This window comes from Phaenicophaeus curvirostris, chromosome 14 (assembly GCF_032191515.1).
Source record: "Phaenicophaeus curvirostris isolate KB17595 chromosome 14, BPBGC_Pcur_1.0, whole genome shotgun sequence".
Lineage (NCBI taxonomy): Eukaryota > Metazoa > Chordata > Aves > Cuculiformes > Cuculidae > Phaenicophaeus > Phaenicophaeus curvirostris.
In genome coordinates, this window is record NC_091405.1 from 2,292,358 (window position 1) to 2,313,988 (window position 21,631).

At 42.9% G+C, this 21,631-nt stretch overlaps 2 protein-coding genes across 2 annotated transcripts in view; both read right to left on the reverse strand.

Annotated features, from left to right (window-relative positions):
- The window catches only part of CLEC3A (C-type lectin domain family 3 member A), a 244,155-nt gene that overhangs the window by 37,966 nt on the left and 184,558 nt on the right, over window positions 1-21,631 (reverse strand). The window lies entirely within an intron of this gene.
- Window positions 1-21,631, reverse strand: part of VAT1L (vesicle amine transport 1 like) — a 61,324-nt gene that overhangs the window by 16,897 nt on the left and 22,796 nt on the right. Inside the window, exons 5-7 of the mRNA XM_069868334.1 lie at window positions 18,978-19,081; window positions 17,712-17,767; window positions 15,752-15,946 (exon numbers count right to left, since the gene is read on the reverse strand). Of these exons, the coding sequence (XP_069724435.1) occupies window positions 15,752-15,946; window positions 17,712-17,767; window positions 18,978-19,081 (355 nt within the window). The remainder of the gene's footprint in view (window positions 1-15,751; window positions 15,947-17,711; window positions 17,768-18,977; window positions 19,082-21,631) is intronic.

The window sequence follows — 21,631 nt, forward strand, 5'->3', positions numbered from 1 at the left end:
CTCTATCCCTTCTGCTGCCTGTCAGCAGGGAGAGACCTTTTCTCCAGAATACCTTTTAGCCTCACTGTATGTTTCCATGGCAGCAAGACTAAAACCAGACCCAAGATGAGAAAAATGTCAAAGCAATAAAAACTGGCGCTACAGGCAAATTCTGACTCCAGGTCCTCCCTCAGCTACTGAAGATATCTATTAAGCTATACATCTTTTAAATGGAGAGCTACAGCTGCAAACTGTACTTTTCTCACTCGTTCCTTATTCCTATAAGCTCCTGCTGACATCACTGAGTATTTGTTTTCCCTCAGTAAAATTCAAAGAAAAAGAGATTTAAAGTCTTATAATTACAGAATAACTGAGTTAAATCTTGCCAGCTTTGACTTGCGGAGTCAACAGGGATAAAGCCAAAAAAAAGGAAGAATCAACATCAAATGAAATATTTTGAAGTACTACACAGCAGTGCCTGGATGATCAGTTTGGTGGGAGCTTTCCTACGTGGTGAAACAGGAGAAAGGACCCTGAGATTTGATCCATTAACACAGAGGCATCCAGCAAGTTCGGACAGGGGTATCCAGCACTTTGACAGAAAAAGATGGGCATTTTGGTTGCAAGCAGAGTGCTACAGAAACAACTTCACAGTGAGACCTGTGTATTACCTTGAAAAAACCTGCACAGAGGGAGCAGGAAAGCTATTTTTGATTGAAGCTGGCACCATGCAGCTTTTCTCATTATTCTTATTAACATCAGCTTGAAGAGAAAAGGAATTATTAATGCATTAATACAGAACACAATTACCTTCTTGCTTCTAAAGTTAGGGTAGACTTGGGGAAGAAATCCGTGAAACACACTTGAAGAGAAAAAACACATCTTGTGAATCAGGATGAAGCTTTAAGGATCCTGTGTTGGAATTTCTTTTGGAACAGCAATGAAGCCAGAACTCCTGGACTCAAATCCTGCACAGTCACCTGCCTAGTCAGTAGCACAATACAACCCCATGGACTCTGCACTGAGAGTACCAGTCTGGAGAGCAGTAGGGTGTTGCGTGGGAGGGAGAGAGAACTGTGACAAAGTTCAGAAGTTCCTCAAACCTGCTGACCAAAGGGGGATGCCTCTCACATTGCACTTCTGGCCACTGCATCCTCATGAGCCACAGCGTCCCCGCTGCTGCCCATGTCTTTGGGACCGCTGGTGCAAATTATGACAAATACTAGGAAGATGGCTTTAAGCACAACAAAAGCACCAGCAGAGAAGCTGAGAACTCATCAAGTTTATGGTCCCTTACTGCACCTTACAGCCAGCTGTGCACACAGGGACACCCCAGCCCTCCTCAGCCTCGGGGCACTCAGCGGTGCAGTGGGGCAGACTCTGCTCCAGTGAGCCTGTGCGGCAGCAGCTCCTATACTGGGAGAACTCCTTGGCCTGCAGAGGAGCTTTGGCAGTCACAGGCAAAAGGAACCAGCTGCTGTATTGGGTTAAGATGCAGCAGTCTCCTGTCGAAACTGAACGAAAAAGTAATGTCCAGTTTGGTGTATTCCTGTATTCCATCAAAATCTGCTGTAACAATTTATGGCAGGAAATAAAATCTATGACATTCATGACTATGCAACTGGAAAAAAAAAACCCTGCAAACATTTGATCTTGTTATCGACTATCAAGGTCCATGACATCAGTTTTTAAAGCTCTTACCTCAGTAATGTCACCTTGTGACCTCTGACAAAAACATGTGGAGAACTGCACCCACCCCACAAGTCCCTCTCAGTCGTTCTCCTCCACAGAAGTATGTGATAACATTCTGATTGTCATCGAACTGCCCCCCTAGAATGCACAGAATTACGAGCACACTGCTTTGCGTAGGGGGGTATCGCTGGCTTTCCAATTCCAATGCCTTGACTACAGAGGGTGAATGTTGTTGATTCCCTCTGTGCGTGCCTGCAGCAGCAGCCTTGCCTGGTTACTCCTCTGTGGGAACCTAGCAGATAGATTCCTCTTCCCACACAAGTGAAAGATCAGCCAGCCTTTCTGGAATGATAGCATCAGAGTCATACGAGAACTTGCAAGTGGGAAACACTCACAGACTCGCAGCTTCTCACACAGACCAGCTAGACATTGCAGGATGCTACTGAGAGGCATATTCTCTTCCTTGACACCAAATTCCGAGCTGCTGCTGATCTAACTAGCAGCACTGTGTTCCACCAAGTCAGTCCACGTCTTAACTCTGCCTCTAGAGTGGGGACACGGATGCAACAAAGCAGCCTGCAAAGTGTTCTTGAGCGTGCATCTATCAAGAATCAAGGTCCGTTCTCCCACGACATTGTAAACATACACAGCTACACCAGGCTAGAAATGAAATCCCAAGGACTTCCTGTGGGATTTGAGCAACACCCAGGACCGGGGGGCCCTGATTCCTGAGGTTTCCAGGCAGAGCAAACTCTACATTATGGCAGTATTAAGCTTTCACAATGACAGCACCTGTGGATATTATTTGTGGATTTACCACGGCTACACTGTATGAGCTGTGTGAACACACTTGAATTACATGTCATGGTTTCCTTGTCTTTATGACAACAGGTGGTATTTATATAATTCACAGGAATGCACTGTGCACTAGTGCATCAGCTAGGTGGCCCTTTAGACGTACCACAGCTTTAGTGGATGGGCTATTACAGTTCTTAGTGTTCAGAGTCAATTAATATAAGAAAATCATTCCAGAAAGCTCAGCCTGCCTGTTCTATATGTTGCTGCTTTCATTGTGTCTCTGCCTACAGTCCTTGTCATGGCAGCAGCCGGATGTCAGCATGGATGGAAACCTGTTCTGACCTCACATGACTGTTCATATGCCCCAAAGGCAATGATTAATTAGGGATGCTGACTAATTAGGGATACTGCATTCTGATCTCACCTGGGTACAGGGAAGTTTGAGGCATGAATAACAATGGACGTTTCACTCCTACAGGTGATCTGTGCTGGTTACTCTGCCTCATTCCAGGACACAGACCTACCTACACACACCATTTGGGCTTGTGAGCCTCTGCAAAGGATAATTTGTACTATCACTTCTTTGCCACTATGGTGAAAACACAGCTATTCTTTTTTTTACAGCTGTATGTTTAGACAAAGAGCCCTTCCAAGTTTCTTCTGGACAGAATAAACCCAAAACCCCACATGTGTTTCCTTCCTTGGTCCTTTCCAAGCTTTTGTCAGTACCTCTTTATTAATATTTCCATTTATTGGTCACAAGCCAGTTTATTTTATAGAAAGGAGTTATTTCTTTGTGTGCACCTTACTGGAAAGCAATTGCTTTGCTTTAGGAAGCTGCAAACCTCCAGAAAGCTTTCTAAAAGGCAGGTTCCATGCAGCACTCCATGCTGCAGGCCTGTATTACTCCCACCTCATTTGTATGCCAGGCTTGGTCCAGGTCTCTCATTCAGCAGAACCATCACTCAAAAACTGGATCTTTAGAAAAACTTTATTCCTACAGTCTTGCAGACTTCTCCACAGCTTAGCAGCACCACTGATGTTGTCAGTATTTCTCACCAACACTTCTATACCCAGACATGAAGCACTAAGACCACAATGACAGAAGTTTCCTTTCTTCTGCCTTAGCCTTCACTTCTCCTCTTTGTCTTGCAGTGATGGGTGTTGCTGACTGTGCCCTGCTCTCTGCTGTTTGAACCCTGAAAGAAGATCCTGCCTCAGGAAAACACTCGCTGCTTCCCCTGCCTTTTCCAAACGGCAGGTGAGTTTGTCGAAGTCCTGCACAAAACCTGTGAGTGACACAACTCCAGCCACTTCACTTCTCATCGTATTTTCTACACAACTGAAGTGAGTCAAAGATTTTTACTCCCAAAGACCCTTCCTTGAGCTTCATTTTACAACATGGGATTTTAAAATCAGTACTAAAAAAATTAGAAATTCCTGTACTACCTCTCTGTTTATCCCAAGAAACTTTAAGTCTTCCTTTACTGCTGCTATAGAGAAGAAATAGTGCTCTGTTTCAGAATAGTGTATTCCAGACCAGAGGAACTAAACCTGCCAGTTACAAAACAAAGCAAATATTTAGTCTTCCAGATTGTAAAGGTGTAATCATTAAAACTCCTGACACCATAATTTCCAAAGCCGGAGAAGTTTTATACACAAATCGAACTGGAATCGGACAACAAGAACAAATTAACACTGTGTCTTTGAAAAAAACCTCTGTGCTCTTTCATAACAATGAATTCCCTCCAATAAAATCTATCCCTAATCAGTAAACAAATTATATGAATTCTTGAAACTCACTGAGGTAAATCCCAAATGTCTCTAAAGATCCAAATGAAAAAATATTTCACCTTAGATTTGTGTTTCAGAAAGTAGTACCACGAGGGCTTCTAATCTAATTGTTCATGAGTCATCATCATATTTTTCGAATATTCAAGAACCTCTGCAAGTCAGATCCTACCATTGGGTGCCACTCCATAACTTCATTAGAATTATACTTAAACAAAACCAAAACCACTGATACATTAAATTGTAATAATTACACTTGCAATGTTAGAGAACACTATTCATGCTCAGTTGGAGCTACCTCAGTTTTCAGTCAGATTGAAATCTTTCATTTAGGTTGGATGAAAGGTATTTGAATTGATCTTGTTCACTAGCTGACAGTTTTCCAATATATTTTGCCATCCTATTTCCTTTATTACTTACTATTTCTCCTGGCAGTCTTAAAAATGCCTCATTCTAAGCCTATATTAAAGATCTTAACTCCAAATAAGTTGTAACAACGTGATTGCTATAAAAATTGATTTAGTTTACAAGAAATTTAATGCTCGTACGTGAATCCTCATTCAGCTGAGCATTACACTTTATTGACTGAAATCAAATTGCTGTGTAATTGGTAGCAGGGGCCAAAGCAGAAGTGTTCATGTGATAGAACGTCACTGATTCAGCTGAGACAGTTTCTAATCTAATTCAATTAAACTTGCATGCGTAGATGCACCAGAAAAAGCAAACAGCGTATCTACTGGCTACAAGGAATCAGGAGAAGAGGCACCAGCTTTATTAACAGACACTTTGCAGCTCTAGGGTAGTGTAGGCTTAATGGTAGGAAATCTGAGAAGAACACTGAAAGAAGAAGATACAAACTGAAGGAAAAGACAGACCATTGTGTTCCTTCTGCTGAAGAATTCAAAGGTTGTGCTCTTTTCCCTCAGGAAGGTTTAAGATCTTTAACATATTTTACCCTGGACATTACCATAGCATATAAAAGAAAATACGGCTTGCATTTTCAGATGCGTGCACGTTAATACCACTTTCATAGCCTGAACTTTGATATTCAAACTAACATTCAGTAATATCAAAACAGTAGAAAATCAGCTGCTCATTTGAAAATGTTAAATTACATTGCTTCCTCTCAGGATATTTTTTCTCTAAGTCAGTGAGTGTAACATTCAGATTTGCCTACCAAATACCTGTGTGTTCACTATTCACAGCAGGCTGATATAGATAGGAAATTTTTAGTATGGACAGTATGTCTGCTTTGCTGCCTCGCTGTTAATTCATATCTTTATCTGTAATAAGCAATAATATCATTACTAAGCTGCAATACCATATAAAACTCTCAATTACCACATTAAATTTGGATTATATTATGGTAAGAGATGTCTTTACGCCCAAGAGTAATTTTGCTTTTAAAACACACTTATGTTTAACACGATTTAAAAGGATATATGAACCGTTTTCATTAGGTGAGAACATTTATCTTGATTAATGATTGTTATGCACTAAAATAAAGTGTTATTTTGGATACAACCGTTGCATTTTGATGAGGGTAACATTATGTAAACCAGAAAAGCAAACTTGCTGCCAACTACAGTTCCCCCTGCACTTAGGGAAGGAGACTTTAATCATAGTATGTATTATGCTGTAAAATGTTTTAAAATCTCAAAGCTTTAAGACTTTAAAAATCACATGACAGGAAATGTTGGATACTACAGAAACATCTAGATCAGAACATCAGGTGGCACCAGGACAGAGTTGTACATCGAACGTGCTGCTGCTGCTGCGTACATGCCCATGACCAACTTCCACAGCCTGCAAGGGCCGCACAAGTCTCCTGGCACAACCAGGGCTTTACACACAGCCTGGAAGATGCTGGTTGCCACAGACTGGGATATTGAGTCTCCTGCTCTCCAGGGTAAGGAATTGGTCTGTGTTGTGATGAGCCAGTAATGAATCTCGAGGTGTGTAAGGCAGGACTCAAACACTAGAATACGTTGACTCATGAAGTTTCATATTCAACAATCAATACCAGCAATGGATCTTCTGGTCAACAGGTAGAGGATTATCTACATAAAACTACAGAATTATCTCATCCACAGGTCTGGTAGGTAAGTCAGTAATAATTCCTTTGGTTTATGATACTGACAAAGTTGCATGAAACGGAACACAAAACTTGTGCTGTCTTTGCAATAAAGAATCCAGTAACCCAATTACACTGTTAGTATGGAAATCAAACATTGAAAACAACAACCCAGGAGACCAATTCTGTGCTACTGCTCATGAGATTCCACAAATTCTACCAGCAGCAGCTGAGAGACCTGCAAGGTTCTGCTGAGGGAACTAATGATGTGCCTTCCCTTTGGCTATTGTTACACAGATACGCTGATAAGCAGATCCCAGCAGAAAAGCTGTAGCGTTTATTTTAGAAAGGCATTTTCTAAAGCCAAAAAAGCTCAATTAATGTCATTGACCAGAGCTCTGTGTCTAGTGACAACTACACATCCTTCTGCAATAGCCAGAAGCTTATGCCCACATTATCCCTTCATAAGTCAAGCACCCAAAAACCCCCAAAGCAGAGAAATGTGAGCTAGAGCACAGCAGAAATGCCAAAGGCAGAGTATCTACTGTTGTTTCTCACCACAGTAACTTTGCAGTCTCATTCCCTTCTGCTCCACTAACCTTTCCACTCACTGTCAGTCACCAGAGATGCCACAGGGACCAATGCTGCCAATGCAGCATCTTCTAGACAAAACAGACCTACTGCATTTAAACACACAGAGATTTTCCTTATTCTCTCCTCCCACTCCCTTTTGATCCTTTTCAGTGACTCCTTAGATGGCCTTCTAGGTATTCACTGATTAATGAAGTATTAGACTCATGAATTAAATAACTAGTCAGTTTTTTTTTGCAAATCAGAGGCAAAAACCTCTTCCAAAATGATCAGGGATCTCTTTCCAGTCTGAAAATGGGGAAGTTTCAAAGGCAGGAGATCCTGGCAATGACCCTGGTCACTGCAAGGGTTGGATCTAGATGACCTGTGTGCCTTGCAACACAAACCGTTCTATGACCCTACGAATCTGAATTATTTGTATCCTGTATTGCGCCAGACGTACACAGATGACATCTCTCTGCTCTCTCAGCATCACCAAGGAGACTTCATTACTTCTATCTCAGCTTTTTAAAATCCTGGGAAAACAAGTCTTTTCAAATCTGAACTGAAAAAAAAGCTTCTGACACAATGAAAACAATTGCTAGGAAATGTCAACACAAACCTCAGCTTTCTCCTTCCCGATACCCTGAGAGAGGAGGGAATTTCTCACATTAGCAGTCCCCGCCAGCTACCTTGAACAGCCAAGAGCTTTCTTTACAAACCAGTCAACTAATTAACAACAGAGCATGAGCGGAATTTTTCTGACACAGGGAAAATCCTGGGTTCCATTCACAGGCTCTGTGGCTTGAACTACACACATGAATACCACAGAGCACAAGAATGAAACAGCATCTAAATGTGTCTTTGAAAACGCAGTTTCTCACATTTTCCCCTTAGCACCTGCTATTTATCTACTGTTGTTCATTTATAACACATCCAATCAATAGTTCTCTGAGTGACAGAAAACACTCAACTGTTCCAAACCTTTAGAATTCCTTGCCAGCTGGTAGTACAACCAACTCTGTGGAATCAAGATAAAGGAAACTTTCTGTTAGAATCCACTTACAATTACTGCAGTGGCTGTAATGTGCTGGCACATATTGAATCTACCTGCCTGCAGGACTGGGAGAAGGCAGGCAGATATTTCATTGCACTGTCAGGTAAAAACGAAAAGGAATGAAAAGGAACTGAAGCATGTTTGGATCACGGATATAAAATCGAGTAGCTTTTGCTGTCTAATAATTGATGAAGAGTCTAGAAATTGTTTTTGCATACGGAAATGACTCCATGCAACTGTTTTCCTGACTCTTGAGAACACCTTAATTTCTATGACATGAAATGAAGTCTAAACCAGACCCCTTAAACATTCAAGATGAACAGAAATTAAATACTCTCTGTCTCCTGGAGTTAAGCACACACGTCAGTGTTTGTAAAGGCTCTCTTGATGTCTGAAGCTACCTCCTCAGCTCTGGTAAAGCTTTCCCCAGCCAGACTAACCGTTGTCTTCTCCACAGGCACAGCATCCCCAGATCAGTTCCATACCTAAGGAGTGTGCGCCAAGTTATTCCTGAAAAGCCAGCCGATATGTTTCAGTGAGCAGACTGCTGGGAAACACCACTTCTTCAGAGCACTTCAGCTGCTTGCTCCATGGAACAGGTTTGTTCTTATTTTTTTTCTAATCAATGACAGACGAGCTTTTCCCACATACGATCTCCTGTTGCTAATTTAATGAACTGGAAGCATGTGACTAGTTTGTCTTTAGCAGTGCACACGTGATTGAGTGGAACCTATCAATGCTTCCTATATTATTTTCCTGCCCGCTTCCCCCGGCCCTGACGCCACCCACCAGGAACGGAGCCGACACGCTGTTTCCTTGGGCCGGCAGCTATCGGATGCCCTTATCTCCCTGGCACACAGGGGCACACAGAAGTGACCCCCAAACACGCACCATGACTCATCGCTGCACTTACCGCTTCCACTCTCTCAGGCCTTCTAGAAAAGTACTTTCAGCCTGCGTGTCTCCATAACTAATTAATTCTTTGCAGAGTGCTTGCTAAGTAGATTAGAAAAGTGCTGTAGCTGCAGGCTGTGTTTATGTTAATTGAGAGAGGCTTCATCTCACACAAGCCAGCTTCTAACCTCTGCAACAGCAACATTTTGAACACAGCATCAATGTTCATCACAAATATTGCCAAAACACTTTCCCATGTCTGGCACTTCATCCCAAAACACTAGGATCCGGCTCCTCTGAGATGAAGCAACTTGCTGACAGGCGGCAGGACACACCCTGCCCGGAGATGGGAGCCCCCAACAAACACAGGGGATGCCACAGGGCGAGAGATGCTGAGACACAGCCCGGAGCCTTGGTTGTTAACAACCAGAACTGGGAATTAGTGTTTTCCAGGCTGATCCATGATCTAACTACATGATTTACTAACGCACTGCATGGCATCAGGCAAGAAAGGATAGACATTGTTGCTTTGGTTATTTATCTATTAAATGAGTATTACAGTGTGGACAAAAGAACGTTCTAAAGACTATGGATGGCAAAAGCATTTTAACTCACAGGTATTCAACTGGCAGGCTAGACAAAGCAAGCTAAATTTCAGAAGCTGTAAGGAAATAAAAATAAAAGAAAGTACAGCTGAAATAAATTACTTGTTTAGGTAAATTCCAATTATGTAGCCTGAGTTTCATGCAGTGATTATGAATATACAGTAATTGAAAACAACTGGCTTCTGCTGACGTACTTAACAGGCTGAACAAGTGAAGTCTGAGTTTCCTAAACCAGCTCATTTACCCAACCTCTTTTCGCGGCAATCATAGCTGATGTCATGTATCCGAGGCCTTATTACAGAGCCACAGTGCCCATGTACATCATCTCGCTTCTTTCTATCTCACTCTTAATAAAATCACCCTCATGTTAAACTACCATCAACAGTGTGTGAAGCCAAAGAGAACACTGGGGTGAACCATCACTTACTGTACAGGTATTAAGGGCAGAATGAATTATAAAGTCATATGAATTCCTATTAAACAGCATTGAATGGGGAAGAAACGTAAATGAAATGACACAGGCATTTAGTGGAAACTTCATTTACGTAAGAGCAATGACGTTCCCATAACCAAGTATGCATAATATTTTAGAGGGCAAAAACCTGCAATAGCTAATTAATCTCCAGTACTTTCAAGGTATGGTTTATTCCTGTCAGCATATAATACCTAATTTATTTGAAGTTTCACTTAGTTCAGAAAAGCACAGGGGGAAAAATTCTTCCTAAAAGTCCCCTTCCTCCTGGCTCAATCCTAACTCATTTAGAAGCTGTGTTCATTACATCAAGTGTTAGCAAAGTAAATTCTAAGTGGAACAGCTTTCCCTTTACTCTTCCCAAAATCTGGAAGCTATTTTGGCCTGTAACTGTGTGTAAGCTGGTGGTGAAAAACCTGTGCATGCCATTATTATACTGTCACTTAACAAAAAAATTGACACCAGATGGCATTCAGTATTGACAGCAAAGCACCAGACCACGCTGGTATCACCTGGCTGCCCTCTGGCTATGTTAGATGTAACTGATGGGCCAATTTTCCTCTGTCTGACTACAGTGATACAGGAAATGCTCTTTGCCCTAAAGCTGCGATCAGCGAAAGGCATGAATGGCTTTTGATGAAATTAATCTCTGCTTCAGGGGCTGCACTGTCATTTTGCTACTGTGGGTCTGAGATTTCCCATCCCCTGCTCCGAATAACCCTCACACCGCTGATATGTACAAGCCTGCACCCAGATAGTCATTTATATGAGAGGATGAGTTCAGAGGGAAAATAAAAGGTTTACAGCACCTGAATCCTCTGAAGCCACAAAGCGGTGCTAAAATAGATTGTGATGGCTCTGCCCTCCCCCAAACACGCTATGAATTCTGCACAGAAAGCGTTCCTTTGTCCCATTCTCATCACTGCCCTGGGACTCGCTAAGGCTGTGTGCTCAGACACAAAGTTTCTACTGCTTTTCTTTGCATGCTAATCGCACCGAGAGCTACGCAGGGAGCAGAAAGTGTGGAGAACAGCAAGGTATGAGAACATGTTTCTTTTAAAGGGAATTATAGAAACAGCAGGTATGCTATGATGGAGCTCTAATGTGATCGGTTGCACTGCACTCCTTTAGGTTCTTAAACAGAGCTGGATTTTTCCTTAGCAGTTTATTCTAGAGAAAAGCTCTAGTTTTGAGACAAGGGAATCTCACTTATGTAAAAGTTGTATTTACAGCTAGATCTGCAACATCTCTCATAAGTACTCAGCCAAAAATAGCGTGCAGTGATCCTCATAAACTTAACTGAGGTGCAGGGCTCTTTCCAGTCAGAAACACCTACGCACTGAGCACGAAACACAGTCACGGGAGTCCTCGGAGGTTCATATCCAGATCCGCAGGGCTTGGTCCATAGCCGAATTTCCTTGATTTCATGGATTTCAACCACAGCTTAGTGCCACAGCATTATTAGAAGCGACCTTCCAGTGCCTGAAGGGGCTACAGAGGGACTTTTTACAATGGCTTGTAGTGACAGGACTAGGGACAATGGATATAAACTGGAGAGGGGGAGATTTAGGCTAGACATAAGGAGGAATTTCTTCACGATGAGAGTGGGAAGGCCCTGGCACAGGTTGCCCAGAGAAATTGTGGCTGCCCCATCCCTGGAGGTGTTCAAGGCCAGGTTGGATAGGGCCTTGGGCAGCCTCAGCCAGTGGGAGGTGTCCCTGCCCATGGCAGAGGGTGGAACTGGATGATCTTTAAGGTCCTTTTGTCCTAAACTATTCTACGATTTCTGCGACTGGGCTACAGTTGTACCACTGTTTGCTAAGGATGGGGTTGCTAAAGACATGACCACATCATCACTAGAACCCAGAGATACGAGGTGATGCTCAGTGCCCACTCTAAGGTACCAGCCTCATCTTGTACGAGTACAATATTATCCTCATGCTTTTCACCAGTAAGCAGCTGCTCTCTTCCCCAGGTTTTAGTACCGTCATCATTCTCCCTGCCCCTAAGGCAGTACAGGTCTTTGACATCCTAACAGTCCACTCCCTTAAATCAGGTGAGAGACAAGAACGCAACAAACCCTTTGCTACGCAAACCAGGAATGCAGCCAAGATGTTTACTCCATAATCTCAGTGGCCACCCATATGGGCCAAAACACCCTCGCTCTGAAAGCTTCCTAACTCATCGGGACTCCTCGCTGAACAGGCAGCCAGCACAAGGGAAAGGTGCCTGCCCGTATTCTGATGGCCGGGAACATATTTTGCACTGTGGCCTTCCTGGCCAGTAGTGCACAAGCAAGAATGCGCGAGTTTTGTTTTACATGCTAGCAGTGCTAATTTTAACGGCTGTAAATCACCTGAAGAAGGGCCTCACAGCTTCCATGTCAATAATCCATCTACCCGGAGAATGGATTTTCTTTACCAGTTATAAAAAGCTGAAGAAAATAGAATTTTAAAGTGTAATATGTATGATTTTAGTCAACACACAGGATTTTTTGAGAACCTTCACTTTTCATTCTGCTTAATAATCTAGAATTGTCTGTGTAAAGCCAAAGCCTTACAGACCCTCAGGAGAACACTAATGCATAAATGGACACTACACATTAATCGGAACAAAGAGGAGCGAGTAACTGCAAATTAAGGATTAGATAAGGAGTTGCTAATCAAGAAACAACTACAAAGCTCACATACTCACTGAATACTAATTCTGCTTTAAACTCTACTGTTTGTAATGAAACGCAATCTTACCAGACAATCAGCTTTTTACTACAGAACAGTATTTTAAGCATGTACCATCTACAAATTATCTCATCTTATAAATACGCAAACGCATAAAGAAATAGCTGAAAAATAGCAAGACTTCTCAACAGCAGCTAATTTATCACATGGCTTTGCTCATCGCATGATGAGTAATTCCACAGTTACACTTCCATTTTAAAATATCTACAGATTTTCTTACCGTCTCAGTTAAACCCCTCTTGTGCTAACAGCATAGTGTGGCTCCGATGGCCTGCTTGAGATCAGACTTAACTTTAGGAGTATTTGTTGATGTAAATTCGAGATAAAAAGTACCCTTCCCAAGCCAACACCAAGAGATAACATGGCAATACAAATAGTTTTGTTCCGCAACAACAGTCAGTAGCCTAGATCCTGATCTCCCTTCTGTCAGCAATAATCTGATGCACTGAAGGAAACAAAGTCACTTCTAAGTTTCCATCCAGAATGAATTCCGTCCCACTTTTTCTTCAGTCAGTTGGTGGATTCATTTCAGCAGACTGTACTGAAGAGAAATCATCCTACAAAAGGCCAGTGAAACCACAAATCCTTCCACTGACTTCCATGGCCTTTGGAGGCTCAAACCCAGAGGAATCCAAACACAGGCAAGGACTATATCCTAATTAGAAGGATGTCACCGACACCCAGAGAACCCCCACTGCACCACAGGGATTGCACCGAGCCAAGCCTGTACAACGACTGCTGACCACTGCTGCCAGACATCACTTACCATGTTCTACGACATGACAGACAAATGGGGATCTAATAACTTTCTCTAAACCCTGTAATACTGTCTCTTGAAACACTTTAAAATGCAAAGCCTTGTAGCAATTACAATGCTCTCTAATCAGTATAGCCTTTTTGATTCAAACCGTGCACTCCTGCAGAAAGCATTAAGAAATAGATGCTGTTCAAAGAACTATACCAGGCTTTTTGAGCAAGGAAATGTTTAGGTTTTTTTGACGTGGTTCATGGAGACCTACTAGAACAGCCACAAATCCTTTCTCTGGCTGCTTTCACAGGCTGTGAGAGGGGTGTTCTCTTCACTGGGTAACAAATTGGCTGGAGAGCTGGGCCCAGAAAGTTGTGGTGAACAGAGCTAAATCCTGCTGGCAGCTGGTCACAAGTGGTGTTCCTGGTCTCCGCGTTGGGGCCAGTTCTGTTTAATATCTTTATCCATGATCTGGACAAGGAGATTGAGTGCTCCCTCAGTCAATTTGCAGATGACACCAAGTTGGGTGGGAGTGCTGATCTGCTGGAGGGCAGGAAGTCTCTGCAGAGGGATCTGGACAGCCTGGATCCATGGGCTGAGGCCAATGGGATGGAGTTCAATAAGGCCAAGTGCCATGTCCTGCACCTGTGCCACAACAACCCCATGTAGTTCTCCAGGCTTAGAGAAGAGTGTCTGGAAAGCCGCCTGGCAGAAAAGGACCTGGGGGTGCTGATCAGCAGCAGCTGAACGTGAGCCAGCAGTGGCCCAGGTGGCCACGAAGGCCAACAGTGTCCTGGCTTGGATCAGCCACGGGTTGGCTGGCAGGAGTAGGGAGGGATCGTCTCCTTGTACTCGGCACTGGTGAGGAGGCCACACCTCAAATCTTGGGTTCAATTTTGAGTTGCTGGAGCATGTCCAGAGAAGGGCAACAGAGCTGGAGAAGCGGCTAGAGCACAGGGGTTATGGGGAGTGGCTAACGGAACTGTGACTGTTTAGCCTGGAGAAAAGGAGGCTGAGGAGAGACCTCCTTGCTCTCTGCAGTTCCCTGAAAGCAGGTTGTATTGAGGTGGCTGTTAGTGTCATCTTCCAGGTAACAAGTGATAGGACAAGACGAGATGCCCTCAACTTGCACCAAGGGAGGTTTAGATTGGATTATTAGGGAAAATTTCTTTACCGAAAGAGTGGTGAAGCACTGGCAGAGTCTGCCCAAGGCAGTGGTGGAGTTCTCCATCGCTGGAGGGGTAAAAAAAATATGTAAACCTGGCACTTTGGGACATGGTTCAGTAGGCACGGTGGGGTTGGACTGAGGTCTTTTCCAGCCTTTATGATTCAGTGATACTATAAGTGGTCCTTCGGCAACCAGACTTAAGCAGCAAAGGGGAACAATACTGTAGATTTAACTTATCCTCTTCTAAGACTGCAATGGTGAGACATCAATGGGAAAAAATGGTCATAATGGCTTAGTCTCTAATGAAAATTGCTGAGGATGGTCTAAAGAAAGTGGACATTTGGAGAAAATCAGGCTTACTTGACAGGAAATGAAAAGCAATCAAACGTCAGGCTCTGAAGTGGGGAGATGTTAGAGCCGTGCAGTTGGAACAGGAAACCTCCTAAAACAGAATGAACTCACTCTGGTGCTGTTCAGTCCCCAGCTGTGACACATTTTGCTATCTATCACATCGAGACTCTGCCCAAAGTTATTTTTATACCCATCAATATGTCCCAAATGACAATGCCCTGAAGGAGTAACATCTCAGTAAAACTTCACAATCGATGAAGGGCACCTCCAGCACTGTTACATCCTCGGAGATCCCAGCCAGCCATCTCCTCAGTACATCACCAGATAGCTCACGGAGAGTGAGCAGTCGTGATAAATGAGCTGTAGTTTTCTAGACTGTGCTTTTTAACAGATGTATTTACACATTTCACAATCTACCAGTGGGGATGGTGCATGTTACTGCCAAAAGCTAGATGAAATGTTATAAAACAGAAGTCTCCCAACAAATTCCATTATACTGACTATTAAGATCAGCCTACCATGTGCTATTTTTCATGTGCAGGCCTCAATCAAGATTTTTGAAGCTATTGTTGCGATTTTAATTACCCTTTTCTTTTTCACCAACACAAGAAAAGGACGTATATACAGGAACTAAGAAATTTCAGGATGTCTATCTAGAGACTTGTGCCACTTTAAAGTTTTAAAAAATCCTTCAGAAGCTTATTTAATAATTAAATTTTAAAAAACCATATTAAAACCCTAAGTCTGACCCCATTTCCATTTTACACCACTCATTTCAGAAATTTTAAAATGGGGAAAGAAATTTTGCTCCTACCTCTTCCAGAGCCCACAATGAATCAACCACAGGCTTGATCTTCTTACTGTTATATAGACTGAGAAGTTTGTCCATCACACTCTTGATCAGGCCGCCTCGGTTCTGTTTGAAGAGTAGATTCAACAGAGAAAATCCAGCAATGACTTTGTTCTCCTCGTACAGCTTGATAGGGTTTACTTTCTCAACCTGCCACCACTGGAAAGGAATAAAAAAACAGCAGGGTTGGAAAAACACTTCTCAAGAGAAGTACAGAGAAGTTCACCAGAAAAATGTCTGGGCAGATGTGACGCACGACTCATCCATCAGATCTGACACAACAGCCAGTTGACGCAAATCCCCAGTGGGGATCTGATTTAAGGAAGAGGCAAAAATGTACAGAGCTGACTGACCTGCAGAAATAAAACACAGTTGTGTGGCAGTCGAGAAAGGGGTGTCAGGAGAACAGCGAATGGCCCCAGTTCTAGGACAGGGGTCTGGAGCTAAGGAACTGGGTGTCCCTTCTTCCTCCCACTCCCTCAGGAACTGGACCTCCCTCCTGACTCCTGCTCCTCCACTGTTATCCCAGGAGAGCCACATAAGTCTCCCAAACGTTCACAAGCAAGGCTTGGCTATCACTCTTCTTCCCAAAACATGGAAATCATGCACTGCTTATCAGCTTCCATTTACTTTACACCCGTTATTATGTTTGTGATATTTGAGCAAGCCTCATACCATCTTCTGAAACTATGTTATCTCATTTAGCCCAAGAGCATCCCTGAGACCAAGATCCCACTTTCTAGCAAGTTTTATATGAATGAGTCAATTTTTAATTAAAATTTCCATACAAGTTTTATGAGTTAATTTTACAGTATAATTACAAAAAGCTAGTTATACTTCTATGCAACATTTGATGGCGTCTTTTGAAATTAAATTCAATTTATTCATATTTACTCAGTCAATAAATACCAGCACTATCTGAAAAACATTTCAGTTGGAATTTATTTCATGGGGCCAACCTCCCCTACAACTTGCAAGCATCTGGATATGTTTGTATTAGCAGTAAAAAAAGCTGCATAGTAAAGATTATCTTATTTTACTTCAAAAAGGCATGAAATTAATGAAGGTCTTGCCACTACAGCCATCAAGATAATTTGGGAAGCAACAAATAGGTTCTTGGTGCAGTCTTTGACTTATCTTCTCAACTAAACAGAGACTTCTGAAGCTCCTTTCTCGGGAGAAAGGGGTGTCCTGGAAGCTGCAAACGAGCTCTTGGCAGAAAGATCATATGAGTGATCTTCAGTCAAGATTTCTCCCTCTTTTCCTTGTCTGAAGGAATCACTTTCATTCCCAGTTAACTCCTTTCTCACTAGCAGTTTATTTGATGTATGTGTCCCTGTTTCGATCTCATGGATTTCTTATCAGATTTTGTTGTAAGCTGAAGAAAAGCATTTACTGTTTGGATTTTTGATTTGTTGACATCATCAGCTGGGAAACAAACACAACATCATTGTCTCTTTGATGTCATTTGAAATGAATGAGGAGGACTGAAAAACGCATTTCTGTGTGGAATTAACTCATGAAAAGCTGGAAATGACTGGACACAAGCCCATCTTAGGAGATACATCTCCTTTAAGATCTCCTTTAATTCACCATGCTGTCCTGACAGTGTTTCCACATAGGAGTTATCCATATCCATGGATGTGATATTCTGCCCTAAGTAAATAAACGATGTGGTCTAACTTCAATCTTAGCCATATGAGAGATACTTGCTTGACAGTCAACCATTTAAATGTGTACTGCACACAGATCCCGTTCCTGTGTAGAAAAACACATCAGGCCTCAGTGCAGTCAGAAAAATGCTCTCTTAGAAACATCAGAAGTAAAAACTCAGTAAAGATAAATAGGAATGACAAAGACAAGAATGGTACAGGAAAGACTGCAGTGAGAGGGCAGAGCAGCATCACAGCACTGGGACACTTACGGATTTTGCAAAACTGAAGAAGCTTTTTGTCTCCCCTGTAACCATGTTAGACGAACCTGTAAGAGATGGTACAGTCACACACAGCTTTATACATGCTGATGAGCACGGCATTTACTGTGTGTACAATAATTGCATTGATTCATACTTAAGAAGAAAAATTCTCCCCAGCTTTAAAAGGGATTAGCAGACATCCTTATTCTTTGGGAATAAATAACAAAGAGGCCAAGGTGACAGAGCCCTGCACGTTTACAGGCACTCTGAGGTGACCAAAGCAATCTATCAAACCTTCTAGACTCAGAGACAGGTAAGCGCTACCAGGTCTATTGACACCAAAGCTCTTTTACAGGTGCTCTCTTCCCTCCGCAGTGAAATGCCGGCTGTCTCGGACACGCCGTTATTCAGCAGGGATCACAACACAGGTATCCATTCCCTGTATCTGTAAAGGTACGTTTGTCTGACCACCACGAGTGTGAGCACTGTGCACACAGCCTGTTAACAAACAGAACAACAACTCGTTGGCAGCAACTACGCTACAAACAAGCAACCAGGCTTGCTCGTGCAGTCCAAGCAGAAATTCGAGTGACACCATCTTCGTTACTGCCACCCTGTGAGCTAGATGAAAGCCCAAGGAGGCAGGTGTGCTTATCCCTGGTGCCACTGCACCTTCCACTGCAATTCTTCATTCCAAAAGGTTAACAGTCCCTGTCACTGCCCTCCCACAGAAGCCTGGACTGCTTTATCTACACACAATTTGCAACAGGCAGAGCCACAGGAAAGATGTATTTACTTGGGGTGTGGAGCAGTCCATGTACATGAATGGAAATCTCTGAACAGAAGCCTGAGCTTGAATACCTCAAAGTCATGTCAAATAACAACAGTATTCTTCCTCACATCTTTCTCCCAGCTGTCCTCCCACAAGAACTACATTACAGCTTCCTTGGCCGCACTGTGATTCCTATGCAGTGGAGAGGAGGGATCCAAGCTTTCTCCTGCACTTCTCCTGTATCACTCAATAACATTTAACAATCTGAAACAGATGTGCAGTTTCAGTTTGGGATTTTTTTTACGTTATTTTAGGAGGTGCTTTTTATTTCTTGTTGTTCCTCAATCACTCAGTCTCTGTTCGGCTTCACTAAAATCCTCGACTGAAAATGGTCAAACTCAGAAAGTACAACACGGTGCCCTCCGCTTCCAGAAGTGGCACGGATGATTTTAAGTTTTGCAAAGCTTTAGTTTTTAAATATATACTTGGCTTTTTCTACTCACCATATAAAATGTATGTCCCAAGTGGTTTGAGGAGACTGAGGCCTTTCCCAGTATTTTCTCCACACAGGCAGTCCAAAACAATATCAACTCCATCTGCTGAGATTCTGAAAGGCAAGAAAGAAATCTCACTTTGCGACAGGACCCACCAGTGAGCACAACACAGGCTGATTGTTCATGTACTCCTAACATTTTCCAGGTACGGCAGAAAGGACTCTAAGGCTGAGGCTTTGACTACATGAAAGCCTTCTCTTCATCAAAAGGCAGCTCTAACTCATTCAGTGCTGGAACGTGAAGATGTTGGGCTGCCCAACCCACCCTTTTCAGGCTTAGAAGAGAGAGAAACGCTCTTGTTCCCCCTCTCAGAGGGCTTTCAGTAATATTATATTATCAAAACACAGCTGACAGACACAAAAATCTGAGTGAATGAGAATGCTAGAGAATGTCAACGAATGTCATAGAGAAAAAGGACATGTTTGTTATTTGCGTCTTCTTATGTTCTTTTTCTGAATTCTTAAGGAAATATACTCTTATCCCACTTCTTCTCAGATTAAATAACTTCACAATGACATCATTTAAAGTCTTCTGTATCAGACTTTGTATCAATTAGATGTCAGCAAGGAGTTAAATCAAGCATGAGGAGAAGTCACCAAGAGCTACAAACCCAGCCCAAAGGACTCAATCAGGCCATATTACAGAAATCAGTAAGTATTTATACTGTTTCAATAAATAGTTTGCATATTTATAATTTTCCATTAAAGACCTTTGTGAACACAATGTCAACGTGATGCTGAAGAAAAAGCATGAATCTGAACGCTTCGATTTAGTTCTTTTTTTCTGACAAAACAGCAGCCTGCAAAATCCTGTCACCAGTTTGATCTGAATCTGATCTCCCACATATCGACCAAGAAACCAGCCCAAGCAGCAGTAAATTCTCAATAAATACAGTTAACAAGTATGCAAATAACTGGTGCAGACCCAAGGAGAAATCTGCAAGCTGGAGGCTGCCGACGGTTTAAGGGGCAGTTGATAACACCTAAGAGTATCCATTGGCTCCGGAGGCCTGTGCCCTCTGCAGAGGCACCACTGCAATCAGAAAGCAGGACAGAGATGAAGCTTCATGGCTTGGAACGCATCTTTCTGTTTCCTCACAACCTGGTTACAGACAGCAGCAAAATTGGGCAGCTTCACTTATTGGTACCGCTGCATATGTGGGGTAACAGACAGTTTATATTCAGGCTGCTGTATGAGCTCTCCCTGTAAATGAATGATGATCTTCCAACCGAACAGCTTCTGGTGGCTCCCCTGCCAGCAAAGCAAACAGCAATGCTGTGCACTCCTCTGCCTCTTCCAAAAGGCAGCAGAGAAATCCAGTTTGCCTTTACAGTATTCTCAGAATCAGCACTGTACTTTTTAACATTTTTTTATTTCAGTGCAAAGGGAAACTACACAAATCTGAGCAACGAGTCAGGGTATCACTATGCTTGCAGGGTGCTAATTCTGACTTTTAATTAGGACTACGAAGTCTGCTAATACTACACACTTTGATACAAGGAAAGAATCATAGAATTACTGAGGTTCGAAAAGACCTCTAAGCTCATCCAGTCCAACCTCCAGCTCAACCCCACTGTGCCTGCTAAACCATGGCCCTGAGCACCACATCTACATGCCTTTTGAACCCCTCCAGGGTTGGAGACTCCACCACTGCCCTGGGCAGCCACTGCCAGGGCTTCATCACTCTGTCAGTTATAACTTTTTTCCTAATATCCAATCTAAACCTCCCCTGGCACAATTTGAGGCCATTTCTTGTGGCCAAGAATCAACAAGTAGTTTGTCACACCTACACTTTACCTTTTGTATCTGGTTCTCTGCTGCATTGGTCTATTGAGAGGTGAAAAAGTAAGTGAAAATGCAGGATCACCAAAACCGACTTTAACAGAGCAAAACTCCATCCCTTCATGACCAGGTCTCCCTTTTATTTCAGCAGCTACAGTCTGTTACACAGATTCAGGGAACTATCCTCAAAAGAACTATCCCGATGAAGGCCAGAAGCAGTCAATGTTACCCGTGATCACAAAGTTATCAGAGTTAAACGGGCTTCAATCCTTTTTTTTAAGCATTGGTTTCTGTTGTATCTATTCCCATATCACACACCCACTTAGACTATATTGGCTGCTGTCCCTGCCCATAGTTAGGAAATAAGTTGGTGCTGAACTCTGATTAGTGTTTTCAAGAGTTCTTTCTTGCTGAATAATGTCAGTAAAGTGGGGATTGCTGGATTCCAGTCTTCACCTCCCCACAGCAGTTTTCCAGGGGCAGCAAGACATCCCCAAGGGAAAGGCCGTCAAAGGGCTGAAGAGACGCGCTGCGATTCCTCTGAGCTGTAAGACAATGGCAGGGTGTCATCTGTTGGACAAGGCCTGTCTTTTTGGTGAAACTTCCCATATGGAAGAATCTTCCTTTGATATAAAATGTCCTTTGTGATGTACCATTTCAGATGTCCTCTTAAGCCTGTGGAGTGTTTCAGAAACAGCAGGAAGACACCCCTCTCCTTGCAGCCACCAGCCTGGATTGGTAGCAGCTCACACAACAGCCTGCTCTGTACCACAGGCCCACTCTGGGGGCTGGGAACCCTTGTTTGAGGAGAGCTTCCCAGG